General features: G+C 42.5%; 1 protein-coding gene across 1 annotated transcript; it reads right to left on the reverse strand.

Annotated features, from left to right (window-relative positions):
* Positions 1 to 378: 378 nt before the first annotated feature.
* LOC104157501 (rho GTPase-activating protein 7-like) lies at positions 379 to 13,604 on the reverse strand. The gene is made up of 10 exons (XM_009694852.1): positions 13,589 to 13,604; positions 13,280 to 13,402; positions 11,658 to 11,739; positions 10,136 to 10,199; positions 7,534 to 8,895; positions 6,910 to 7,070; positions 6,020 to 6,179; positions 4,378 to 4,576; positions 2,417 to 2,636; positions 379 to 556 (listed from the first exon to the last, which is right to left on the reverse strand). The coding sequence occupies exons 1-10, from the start codon at positions 13,602 to 13,604 to the stop codon at positions 379 to 381; spliced, it is 2,565 nt and encodes an 854-aa protein (XP_009693154.1).
* Between the last annotated feature and the right edge of the window lie 725 nt (positions 13,605 to 14,329).

A 14,329-nucleotide genomic window follows, 5' to 3' on the forward strand; every position in this document is an offset into this window, starting at 1 on the left:
TGGGGCTCCTTGGCCAGGCACAGGCATGGCTGTTGCTCTGTCCCGGCCCCAGCAGCAAAACCTCAACTTCAACCTGCTCTCACAAGAAGGGGTGGTTGGCCCTGGCCAGGGCCTCCCTGCAAGAGCGTACAGCGGCCTCTGCCCCACAGGTACTCTCTAAGTTGGCCCCAAGCACAGGGAATCAAAACCCCATAGCAGCTGGGGGATGGAGGAGGAAATGGAGGAATGCTCTCACAGCCCTTACGTGTAGTTGCAGTAAAATCGGCAATGACACTAATTTTATCTTTACTGGAGCCAGCAGCACTCACAGCTGCCACAGGCTCAGAGAAACAGCTGGGCTGGCAGGGACGTCTGCAGGGCTCTGGCCCAAACTGCTGCTCAAAGCAGGCCCCTTCCGTCAGGCTGCTCGGGGCTTTTGCTTTGCTCCAGCAAGTGATGTACCTGGAAGAGTCTGTTGCACTCCATTATCATGTGAGCCAAGCCCTGCGTTGCTGCCAGGTTCTCACTCAGCTCCCTCTGGTCTGGCTTCCCGGAGCTGCACTTCCTCTGACTAGATCTGTGGAGAGGGGAAGGTGAAAGGAAGGCTGTGTGAGCAAGGTGCTGTGAACCACAAGTACAAGGTGCCTACTCAGCTGGCCTGCCTGCGGGCCAGAACCCAGCAGCTTCAGCAACAGCACAGGGCATTGAAGGACCCGTAGGTGCCATGTAGGGGCTCGTGTTACAGTACTGCAGCCAGGTCCATAGACAGCATTCCCTCCTAGCACACCCCAAAAGTGCCCGGGGCAGTACTGACCAGTAGTAACGTATGCCCAAGAAAGGCAAATCAAGGCATTTTCTTTCCCGAGCACATCATCACACACTTGGCCAAAGACAGCAATGACGCCGAACTGATTTGTGTGTAGCCTTCAAATACCGAGTTCCTTTGATACGCTGCAAAGCCCATGTAGAACCTTTTAAATTCTTTGGCCTAAGCGACACCAAACACATTTCAAAAACAGTCCCCTCTTTTAATTCATAATCATTATATGACATCATTAATCCTGCCTTCTGATACTTTTATCTATGTGCAAAAATGGCTTGAAAATTGGGTGGAAGATAAGAGTCCTCAGTGCTGCTCCTCAAAGTCAGACCTGTCAGCTTCTATCCTTTGAAGTCGGAACCCTGCACTATGGCATTAATGCCCGGTTACAAAAAAGCTAAAGCTTCAAAGCATCCTGGCTTCTAAACAGTGACAACAAAGAGAAAACTCTGATTCTATTTTCGGTCCTAGAATTTCAAAATCATGTTCACGTAAACCAAAGAGGTACAACTCTCAAAGTATGACTCCCAGGAGTGGCAACACAACTGCAATCCAAGCTGGACCTGTTGCCGCTAAAGCTCCATCGCATCCCCAGCTGCCCTCGCAATGACCACGTGGTTCCCTGGCCGTGTGCCGGCTCACCCCAGGAGAGCTGGGCAGCCCTAGGCCCTAGTCACACTTAGGCATTTTCAGATGGTTTGTGCCATTCAAAAGCAAAGTCCTTAGTGTTTTCTTTCCCCTCTCTGTGCTATCCAGAGCCTGCATTGTTAGCTTGAAAGATGCCAAGAGCACATCTGACAGCTTCTGCTTTGGAACTAGTCCTCATCTTTAGCTCCTCAAGAGAGGTGATTAACTCACTGCTCCCGATGGGTGCACAATGTTTCCATCAAAAAGTCAGCTGTCCTCTTCTACCCTGATACGTGTCTGTCTGTACGCAGGAGCATGGAGTAAAGCAAACAGCCCTGCCTCAGGAGACCAGATAAGGCATGAATGCTCTCAGAGATTATTTGTCTACTTTGGCCCAAGGGCACCTTCCTCCCTGCACGTACAAACAGGAGATGTTATGCAACCCAGATACTTTTACTTATTAAGATAAATTTACAGAATCCCTGTGACTCGGTTTGACAGGAATGATCCCTTTATCACCGAGCAGAACCAGTGCCAGCAACTGCTACAATCTGCCAGATTATCTGCAGGGCCTTAAAGCTGCACCTGGGCTTCGGTTGCCAGTGCAGGAGCTACATTTTCAAGGGCCAGCAGCACCTTAATGCAAACAGTGGGTCACATGCTGGATTCCTTGGCTGCTGGACCTGTGGACATCCACAAAGAGTACAGCGGTAGTGAAGGAGGTAGGCTAGCTCACATGCATTCACGTTGGGAGCATGACAATGGGGCCTTACCACTCTTCTCTACCCTAAACAACGAGGTGCTGGTGCACCGTGGGCAGCGCCTGCTGGACCTAAACAGGAGAGAAACCCCTATTTGAGACAACCCCCAAGACACATACACTGTTTCCCCCTTAAAAGCAGACACTGGTGCTAAGGCCAGCTGCAGAAAGCATCGTTCCAGCAAAGAACGCTATGGACAGCAGCAATGCCAACGTTAAGATGCTAATACCTAGTGGAGGAGGAGGAACTACCCCGTCTCAGGGTGTTGAGGTGAAACAAAGAAGGTGCAAGACAGACAGCAATGTTGGTTGGAGTCATCTGGTTTTCCTCAACGAAAGCAACCACATCTCGCAGGAAGAACAGGAGGATTTTCAAAGCTTCTCGGTTTTCCTTTGGGAGCAGGAGAATAGCAGCCTGGACAGCCTGAAACTGCTGATCCTTCGGCACGTCTGAAAAGAGAAAAAAAATGATGAAAAATCACACATGACTTGCAGAAGAAGCATCCATTAACAGAGTCCCAAGCAGGGCACAGAAACTGTAGGTTCATCCATTTTCCTGTCACTGTAGCCCACAACAGACAAGGCAAAGGCCATTATCACGGTCACATCAAACCAGTACAGTTTTCTCCCATTGACTGTCAAGATGTACATTTGCACCCAGTGATGCTGGTGCTTGACTTGCAATTTATCTTGAACACCATGCTAATGAACTTATCTGGAACTGGCCCTGGTTACAATCCAAATAAGGGCTTGTCTCCCCACAAAATATTACTCTCGAGTGATACTTTGGAGCAGATACAGCTACATCACTGTCTTTTCCTTTCAGCTTCAGGCATGAAGACGAGAGATGCTCTCAGATAACTCAATTCAGAGAACAACGTTTGGCCAACAGATTTTAATTCACATTAAACCCCAGTGAGACTCTGTGCCCAAACAGCTCCTGTGGGAGAGTGGGTATGGTTCATCCTGCCGTGCATCCCCATATCATGAGGATTTCTCCAATTTACACCACTACAAAGGGCAGAAGATCACTTCTTTTTCCCTTCAAGTAGAAGCATGTACGTAGAACACGCAAAACGTGCTTCTTGGTGAAAGCAGCACATTTCTTATCTCCAAAATACAGTAATTTAATCTGGGCACTTGCTCAAGTCACATGTGGCAGATGATGGGTGAGTAGAATTCAGTCATTTGCTGTTGCTATCCCAAAACAAGAGACAGGAGGTGGCCAGTGGCCATGTTACAATACATGGAAGAAAAAGGTTCCACATCCATTAGATATAGGAATTGTGGACCTCCTTACAGAAAGGATTTGTGGATGCAAAAAGAAAACTTCCTTCAAACAAAGAAATAAACTGGTTTTGAGAAAAAAAATTCTAGAAGCCTGACAAGTTAAAAAAATAAAGCCCAACCAAACTTTCACGAACCTACAGCATACACAGGGCAGCAGACATTTACTTGTGTCGATAAAAGTCACATAAAACAGTCTGAAAACCAGTCCACTCAGAAATCACATACTTTGACTTTCAAAACCCTTTTTTAAAAGAAGCAACTTGCCTGCAGCACATCATCATATGCCTCTACAGCAAGTTCCTTCCCCAAGCTTTTTGAAAGTGAATGCCTTGAGGGCAAAGTACTGGAGACAGAACCTGTTCACAACTATATTCAATGCTAGATTTCAGCTTCACGCTTCCTTCCTTTTCAGGTTGAGTCTCAAGGAGAGTAACAGTGAGAGCACAGGCAGAAAGTTGCTGGCATGTCCAGGCAAAGATGCTGTTTCACAGCAACTGTGCTTGGGCACCTTAAGAAAGAAATTTCATGAATATAACATGACTTCTTGCCCAAGGAGCTACTTCATACCATGAACAAGGGGACTAGATTCTTAATTTTGCATAAGGAAATAACCGGTTAAAAACACAGCTTAGGAGGGCTGCTACAACGTATGTTATTACACTCACCCTTCAAAGACCAGAAAAGATGCAATGTTTTAGAAAATAGCCGGACCACAGGACGCGGATGTGAGGGTCTTTTAAGTCCAGAGCCACAATGACCTCTTCTTTTCAGAAACGTCCTGCCTGACCTGTCTCCGCTGACTACAAGGGGACATGGCACCAGTCCTAGTCTGGCCACTGCCTTGTACAGCTGAATATTAAGATAGCAAAGGAACTGGAAAACTATGGCTTTTGTTACCTACATTGGTAGATGTGGAGGAAGGATTCACACAGCCTGCTGGTAAATATCGGCTCAGGAAGATCTCGGAAATACTGCTTCACCATATCTGCCACATCAAATGCTGACTGCCCTTCATAACATACATTGTTTGGGTTGGTTTCATTCATTTCTCTTAAAGACAGAATCCTGGATTTAACACCAGATTTTCGGAACAGGCCAACCTGCAGGTAAAAGAGAATGTTAAAGATTAAAAGAGGAGTCATCAGGAATCAAACCTCTGATAATTGATCTTCCATTTTCCTTTTGACAGCTATAACCCTATGGTAGTGGGGGATGTAACATCAAATTATTTTTGTATCATTAGAAGCAGCACAGATGTGCCTTGCAGGCAAACCATGACTGATGCCCACAGAACCAGCTGTAGGAGGTATACCAATTTTCATGTTTGTTTGCTTGCTTTTTATTTAATGCAAAATTACTCTTTTTGACTTTTAACATCATTACTGTTGACATCTGTCAGTTTGCCTGAGCAGGCTATGTTCACACATTAGAACTGCAAGTTTCTAACGCACCAATGTGTGTTCATCCAAAAGCAAATGTACACTGATGCCCACGCTGGCGCGAACAAAAACTCAGACAGTGGGATCCACAAGGTTCAGGTTTAACATCTGATATATCTAATATGTCTACAGGTTGGCAAAGGGCAATTGCCATTCTGAGTGAAATGACAATTTTATTTTTAATATGAATGTCAATCAAGTTTCAGACAAAAACCTAGATTTAGAAGTTTCCCATGAACTCAACTTCAACAAAGCTTCTGCTGAAAGTTTCACTGTGTGCCACTGAGTCAGTATTTACATTCATCAGTTTATTTATATGAACAGCATACGTACCACCACCTCAAAATGAATCACACTGCCTTCCTAAGAAACTGACTGCTCACACGTCAGTTATGTGCCACCAAACTGCATTGTAACTTCAGAGGATGCACACATTTCTGTACTTCGGCGTGATATTACACACCTATACAATTGCAAGGCACAGAAACAAACAAACGAACGAAAGCCCTTTCTTTAACTATCACGTCTCATGTCACGGGGTCTCCCGTTTCTGCAACTATGCTATGGAAATAGCATATGCAACACACAGTTTCACTGCCATGCACACATCTCCACTTAGTGGATAAATGCAGATTTGAGAACCAGAAAAAGATGTTTACAGACACTGCTCTAATATGTTTTATCCCTGCTTAGTGGTACGTTTCAGCTGAAACAAGATTAATTATCACATTAGCTTTGGGACTACCAGCAACCACAGAACAGAGGGAATAATAACGACATTGTGTGGTAGATTTACTTCCTAAGGGAGCAGAGACATGCTACCTCACCAGGCGAAGACAGCTTGAGTGCCTGCACCAAAAGAACTGACTGCAGATGATTTCAGTGAGGCAAGGCACAAAAATACAATAAGGGACTAAAGGTATTTCCCGAAGGAAACAGCATTAGTATTTCCTCGCAGGCCAGCTGCTCAAACCTACACGCTTCTGCCTCTTCAGGGCCTCAGGAGGCAATAAAGTCTCTCAAAAAAGCTGGAAGCAGAGACTGGTTCCCTGGAGCAGATCCATTTATGGAACAGAGCTGCTCTGGGCTGCCTCAAGTTCATACCTGGTCAAGAAAGTGGCTTCTTAAATAGTCCAGTGCTTGCAGGATGCCATTAGGCAGAGGGTGGCTTGTTCGCTGAACATTCAGAAGTAAAGGAACTCCAAACACATTTTTGTCCTTGTAGTCAGAGGCTTTTATTTTTTTAATGAACTTTGGTATAGTCCTGAAAACAAAAACCAGTGCGTGCAACTTTTATTAACTCTCCAGCACAGTTCCGCCTGCTGCTTTACTTACATGCATGGGAAAGGATTTAGTTATACTTGCCACAACTCCAAATTCTGCCACATACCTGTACACATAGCGTCGTAAGATATAGAGAAAAATCATTAAGCACAATTACAGGTGTTACTTCCTCATTTCAAAACTGAAATTAGCTTTAATAAAGCATCCTGACGTGAACTACATTCCATCCCTTTAGGATGCTGCAGGCTTTTTTCACTTCTTTCTATATTCAAGTACCAGATCCCTAGCACAAGAAGCTAACTAACGGATACTTCTAAGTCCTCCGAGTGACTGACTTTTTGTCAGTGGTTTAGTTCAAACAGGGACTTGATGCTGAAGAGATGGATTCTCAGCCCAGCCAGCTCTCACCTCAGGTCCTGCAATCTCTGTGAAGGACCTCTGACAAAGCCCTGCAAATGGGCAAATCTAGAGAGAGACTGTAATGTGCTTTAAAAATCATTAAAACAATACGACCACCAGCGAGGAGCACAAGTGCCGTCCATAGCGGAGGAAATCCTGGAGCCATTGAAATAACTACGGAACGCCCAGCGATTTAACAGGATGAAATTCCTCATCTTGAACATGTGTAATCTAGGCAGACAAGGAAATTCACCTGCTTACATGAAATCCTCTCTTTCCAACACTGGTTGCTTTAATATTAGACAACTTACCAGTTCCAGCCTTGCTTACTGGAAGGGGAATATCTGTCCATTAAAGCAGTGAGTTTCAACAAAGCCAGCTTTTGTGTCCGGGCTAGCTGGGCAGCTGACTGGCTATCAGTCTGGATAGAAAGCCTTTCCGAGTTCACGCTGTCTTCCACAGAGCAGTGTTGCTTCCCATGCCTGTGGGATAAATTTTGTTTAAGCTTAGGACTATTTCCGTTGTCCCTGTTAGTTTTCTGCCTGCATCTGTGAGGCACCTAAGACTCAAATTGACCTGCAGTTCCCAAACACCATGTGGTTAATTGCATTTAAACAAGCTACTTCTCCTCCAGGAGGTACTCTGGCAATACAAAATGTTTCAATAAGAAATAGAGCAAGCTAGCCATAAAGTCTGATTCCAAATGTCTGAGTGCTCATGCAGATTATAGGCGCCCTACTCTCGACAGAGGTCAGAGCAGATGTAGGTACCAGAGTGCCTACAGAGCAGCAGTACCTGGCTCCAGCAGTGCAGCCCCTGCGACCCGGAACAGCCTTACTTAAGAATACTTTGTTCTGGAAAAGCAATGACATTTTGAGTGGAGAGAATCCACGGGGAAAGATTCCCAAAGGGAACTAGGGAAACCCAAGGATGGCTAACCTGTTGGTCTTTTTAGAGTCTGTCACGTATGCCAGGTCTGCAGAACTGATCCCCTTGCCCAGGTCACAGCTGCTCTCTCCCTCAGTGGTTGGAAGGTCAGCTGTCTTATCTTCTGAGCCCTCTGTTTCAAGACAGATTTCTTTAGGTGAGGATGGATAGAAAGAGGTCAAGTCACTGGCAAAATCCGAATCTGTATCATCTGAGAACTTCTCCGTCCACTGATCAACCAACTTTTTGAGACCACTGACGTCTTCTATAACATTGTTCAGTTCTGAAAAAACATCATCATCACCAACTTGTTCTGCCTCCAAATGATCAAGTTCAATGTTAGGCATGTTGTCATATATACTTAGCCTGTTATCTGTGCATGAAAGGGGACTCCTGGGGGCTTTGGAGTCCTTGGAACTGCTTCTGCTCTGTCTCCTCCTGCACCCATGGAAACTCCCAGTTCTCCAGTTGATGGAAGAGTTGTCTACTGGAGACTGGGAGCTGTTTGTAAGTGCTTTGGGGAAAGTGCCAGGTTTATGGCCTTGTGGTATTTGAAACATCTGGTTCATTCGTAAATTCATGTCAATTTTTAGGTTTTGCTGAGATAGATCATTCCACAGCAAAAGCTTGCTAGAATCCCAGTCCTCTGGATACACCCCCCTTCCTTCACAGTGGCTTTGTGGTTTTATAACAGGCCTTGGCGTGATCACTGTGCCACTATTTTCAGACTGATTGCTGCTATTGCAACTCTGGGGAGAAAAGGAAGAATTGCTCTTTGTTTGGATGCCAGAGAGGTCAGAAATATTTACACAGTTCAACATCTTCATCTTTTCTTCATTAAGTCCTTCCAGAAGAACAGGTTCACTTATTATGGGTTTGGCCTTTGACTGACCACTCCTTAAGTTGCAGCTCCTTAAGTGCAACTTTTCCATTTTCTTTAGAAGGCTCTTCCTCTTTTTATATGGTGACTTATCCAAAAGCTTCTCCTCACTGGTGATATTTACAAATTCACTGGCGGGAGGAGAACAACTAAAAGCAGAGTCCAGTGAAGCCACCTTAATTGTGGAACATCTTGAGGAACTCGCGCTGATCTCCACATCTTCAAAAGGTTTTGGGAAGCTAACAATGTCACTGTCACCGCTGCTAGTACTGTGAATTGAGGACGCATCATGTTTCTCGCCATGACCCAGAAAGACAGTATCCTCGTTGCTGATGCTCTTCAGTATTGGACTACCTGGGACTGATGCACTAGCACCTTCCTCTCCTGGGAAACCTTCTAGGCTCTCGATACGAGACCATCTCTGACTGCACCTCTCATAAGCCCATTTGTTACTTATTGCACAAGGTTCATCATCTTCAGAGTCATCACTCTTGGAAGAAAAAAAAAAAAAATTACACTTCAAGGGCAAAGTTTGGCAAACTTTAAATTACCAAAAAATGTAACAAAAAAAAGACTTAAATTTTCTGCCTACCGCCAAAGCCCCCAAGACCAACGTATAGAAATGTAACCATTCAGTTACTGAAGATCTGCCCTTAGCTCTGTTCTGTTAGTTGAAAAACATGCTGACAAATTACTCCCAAGCATGCTGACAAATCCAGTAGGTTTACCACGGGAAAAGAAGACAGATTTGATCTGAGGATGAAGCATTCTATTTTGCAGCAAATCCAAAGGTTTTGAAAGATAATTGTATTGAGTTTGCATGGCCTTTTCTAAAGCCAAACAAATCACTCTCCTGCTTCTGTGACCAAAACTCATCCATTTTCAGGTAATGAAGCATTTGGCTGTGGGACTGTGGCAGCATCAATATCTGGCACACCCTCTTGGAGACCTCAGCCTCGCCGCCCATTTGCCCCAGGTACTCCATTTGCTCTAATGTCCCCATCCCAAGTGAGTGCCTGGCCAGCAAACTGTTAGAGAGATGGGAATGACCTGTGGACCCTCTCTTGCCCCATTCTTCCCTGACGGCAGACTGGAACTTTCAAAAAAAATAGCCATTTTTCCAAAAGATGACATTATTTTCTTGCTAGTCCTGCAGTTAATCCATGGTACCTAAGAGGCTGTACAAACCTGGTGTTAACCAGCCAAGATGTCGGCTATAACTTTGTTTTAGCTACAGTACTTTTTTGCGGGAGAGGACAAAGCCAGCACAGCTAAAACCTATCCAGCTTTTATCGGCTGGACACTTGACATTGGCTGACACTATTTGGATTGTCCATTTTAATTTCTTAACCTTTGTTTAGTCAGTAAAAGAGTGACATTTCACTTTCAGGCCTTAAATAAGATGTGAAACTACTTAGGAAAGCAATAAAAGACATGCTGAGGTGGGGTCTTGGTGCAACCATTGGACAGTAATGTGTGTCAAATTATTTTTAAAAACTGTTTCAAAACCTACCACCTTACAAAGTTACAAAATGATCATTACATAATTTCAGTCTCCATTGCTATATTTTTCAGCGGAAAATGCAAATGGAAGAGCTTTGCAGGATGGAAGACAATAGAAAGAAAAGTCCAGAAATTGCTAATTCTTCATACACCTTTTACAAATGAGTTTTTGATATATAGCTAAACACATTTTTAACGATAAAATTACCTATATTTTACAAACATACCCGTTTCCTCTGACAGCTTATTTCCACTTTCATTGATGCACACTTGTTCAATGTGTTCAACCGTCTAGGGTATAAGAAAAATGACAGAAGTTTTAAATTTAAAAACTGCTTTATTTCTTGAAAACAAACATGCACCAAACTACTCGTGAACTTCTACCACAGAGTCCTCATTATTAGTGTCAAAAGCTGACATTCTGTTAAAGGTTCTCCGTACATTTTGCCAAAACCAGCACCAACCAACAACCTCACGATGTCCACAGTTTCAGTTCTGCCATCTTAAAATTAGAGAAGAGAACCATAATTAATCAGTTCATTAAAAATCCTAAGATGAGCTTTAATGATTGTGAAAAACTGTATATTGATTTAAGATTTTGAAAATTAAAGACATTCTGAGTGGGCTGCTTAAAAAAATTTTTAAAAATTAAGACAGTATCCTTGGAAGGACTTTATTATCTATCATTTTAACTAAAATTTGTGGAATCAATAAGGCCCCAAACTAATCAATCACTTAACTGTCAAACAAATATGTGACATCAACGCAGAGGCACACGACGGCCTTCAAGGAACACTTAGGCTATCCTAGTCATACGGAAGTCATATCAAGAAACAAAATATATCCAAAGTTCTCTAATATCTGCTCTGTATTAGAGATGTATATGCAAACAATCCCTGTTGGTGCTCCTGTTACAAGCAGAATTTGAGTTCAGGTGACCTCACAATACAGAAAAGGACCCAGTCACTTTGCCAGAAGAGGAACTTCCCAGTCCCTTAAGAGTTAGAGATTCGTACTGTGTCTCTTGGATCGGACAAGTGGTGTGGCATGGATAGCCTGGAGTTCACTTCACCTGCTAAACAATCTCATAACGAGAAGGCTTCAATAATTGCAGTAAGTAGTAAAGCAGAATGCCTCTACACTATTCTGGCACTCTTACATGGGGAAAGGCCAAAGAGCAACGAGTTTGACTTTGCACTGATGTTACAATTTCACTTGTGTGCTGTCAACAGCTGTGGCAAAACAATAATTTCAAATCAATACCTTTGCTTCTCACTGAAAAAAATATTCAGGAAAACAAAAGAGAAAACATATCTCTTGTGCAGATCATTTTTGCTGTTTATCTCCTGGAACAGCTCTGGGAAAACTCACTAGGCAGAGGAAATCCCTGCACTCCGTAATATGCAAGCCTAAAGAGCAAACTGTCATGCTACCATATGCTTGCAGGGAACTGATTATGTTTTTCTCAGCCTACAGACATTTCACATGACAGAAAAGGCAGATTTGATGTCTAATATAATGTCACCGAGACCTTGGCTGAAGAAGATGTGCAGACACATGCTTACTTTACTTTTAATTCTTAAAACAAGCAACTTCAGTGGTACTAAAGTACGTGTTTAAGTGATTTCCTTCAGTTGCAGCATTGGTGACTTTTTATTAGTCTCTGACAAAAACTAAGGCATGAAAAAGTGAATGACAAATAACCATGGAGCCTAGAGGTATTAAAGATGAATCATAATTAATGTTTACCTGAATAGTGACTCAATCGCATCTCCATCTAAAAATTCATGATCTTCCCTCACAGTTTTTACATCAATAGGAAATCGCATATCTGTAAACAAAGAAGTTGAAGCTGAAATCTGAGTTATAATTGCAAAGACTTTGAATTTTGCAACATATTTATCATAGGTTAAATAAACCTGAATCTATTTACATAACTATATATTCACACAAATGTCCTTCAAGTAAGTGAGGACCAGTTCCCTAGAGCAAGTGGGAGAATAAATGTAGGGATCTGCTTGCTGTTATTAGTTACAGGTAGAGAAGCATTTGCTGCATTTCTACCAGCTTGCAGTGACTAAGTACTGTAGCCAAGAAACACAAAATTAAAGTTTTGCTTTGGTTAGGTTCTCTGCACCTTCTGCCTTCAAGTACAATATAAAACTTGGAGTATTTTACATGAGCTTTTGCTGATGGTAAGGTACAACGCAGCAGGTGACATACATACGCTCTTTGCGGTCTAGTAAGCCTGACAAATCATGCTATGCTTGAAGCTAATCGATACACCAGCTGAGAAGTTCAATATTTCAGCTTCTGAGATTTAGCCTTGCACATGAGGGAACCAGTGAGATCCATCAGTATTTTCTCAGCTTACTTTTTAAGCTCAATTTACCCAGTCAAGTCAGGACACTGCATAAACAGCAAGGTAATAGAGAGGATTCATTTTCCAGAAGCATGACAATGCACATTTCCAACAAACGGTAAGATTTACAGCTTATATAATAAAATCTGCTGTACTCAAACAGGAAGCATTTCCATGAGACATCATGTTTCATAGCATACAGCTTTCAAATTTGGCTCTATTGCTTGTCTTCCAGTTTTTAATTTTGCAGTGAATGGGGGAGGTGGGAATGAGAGCAGGCAGAAGTTACTGTTAGTTCTTTTAACTGTAGTTCTTTGACAAAACCTCTCTTAAAAATATATTAGTTTGTAGTACATTCAGTGTTTGTAACAATAAACATATTTTAAAGAAGAACAGTTTTAAGGTATAAGTACAAGTGTTGTCTGAAAATTATACAAGTTCTCCACAAATCCATATCTCCCCTGGAAGTAATAAGCACTCTTTGTAGCTTTAAAAACATGAAAACATGCTGAAATTGCATTGTTTGACTGGCTGGCTGCTTCTGAGTATCTATTTTAAAAACTTACAATTGCAAAATGATTTTTCCAACATTCTTTTTCAAAACACCAATAAAACAATCTTGCTCAAGACCACAGGCTGGAGAGCCTTAGATGAGTTTTGGCTGTACTCAGTGAATCGGAAAAAAACCCCAACACTCCAAGGAAAAGAGCCTGAGAAAATGATAAGCTACTAAAAATCACAAAAGCACAAATTTGACTGAGTTACAGTCTAACAATAACCAGGAAACATTTGGTCCTTTACAGAATTCTACTGTGTCCATGCTAACATAATTAACATGTCACTTCTGCAAGAACGCACACCAGGTTATTATTTTTCTACAGGTTTGCATGAAGATATTACAGAGTTTGGATGTGGTTCCATCAAAAGTGTCAGGTTCTGAAATATTATTTATGTAAAAAATTCTACTTGAATTCAGTGTCAGCTGCTTGACAAGTCTTTGGGCTCATACCTTCAAATAGCTGAGCATACTGGGGAAAACCGGCAGCTCTCAGCCAGTCGCAGGCTTCTCTGGCTTCAATTTCTGCAATGCGAACATAAAATTGTTCAGTTACAGCGCTCACAAGAATTAGTGCTTTTACAATATAGGCAAGCTAATTTTATCTGGTGGATTCTCAGAAGATCTTGCATACGAATATTTTGTGAGAATATTACGGAAAAGAAAGAAACTCTTGTATCCGACACGCTGGATAGCTCTGGAGTAGTCTTTTCAACCTAGGATAGATAGCAAACATACAAGAGTCTAGATACAAGCACATACTTGAGATGTCATACATCGGTGTACATCAACTACCCCTGAGATTTGGACAGTGAAGCATCTGTTATGAGTTGAAATGAGCCACCAGAGAAGGGTATGTAATAAATACGCGTCTGTGCCCTCACACAGCAAAGCCCATTCATGCATTCCAGTTCTGAGAGCTGGTGATAAGACACAAACAAATCCTATAAATAAACTTAAAATGCTATCACAACATTAATAACATTGGACACAGCCTAAGCATTCCTAGAACAAGAGTTCTCAGGAGTACCTGTTGCTAGGGTCTATCAATATTTATTTCCTTGCCAACTACCAACGCAACTTGGCAGTCACTTCGCACAGCAGATGTCAAGAATTAACTGCTCGTTTTGTGACAATTCATAAAGCCCTATGGCCAGCACTGTAACTTTCCCACAGGAGCAGGAACAGAATATAACTTCACAGAAGCACAGAACACTCACCAGATTCCTCAAAAACATAAACATGTTTAGCACGAGTACATGCCAGCAGGCTCTAAACTCTCCAAATACTAGAAATTACTGGGTCTGTTGAAGAGGAGGGGATTCCCATACGACACTTCTTGTATGTCTGTGTGTACTCCAGCACATTTTACAAGAGACATCAGCCAAAAGGCAAAGATTCCCTTGAAAGACATGTTTCAAAACTACCCTAAAATCAAGCATGCTCAATAGAGAGAAATCTTTTGAAAGCGCCTTAAAATGTGGCATGCTAGGCTAGAGGAAC

This window comes from Cariama cristata, unplaced genomic scaffold (genome assembly GCF_000690535.1).
Source record: "Cariama cristata isolate BGI_N322 unplaced genomic scaffold, ASM69053v1 scaffold31562, whole genome shotgun sequence".
Classification (NCBI taxonomy): Eukaryota; Metazoa; Chordata; class Aves; order Cariamiformes; family Cariamidae; genus Cariama; species Cariama cristata.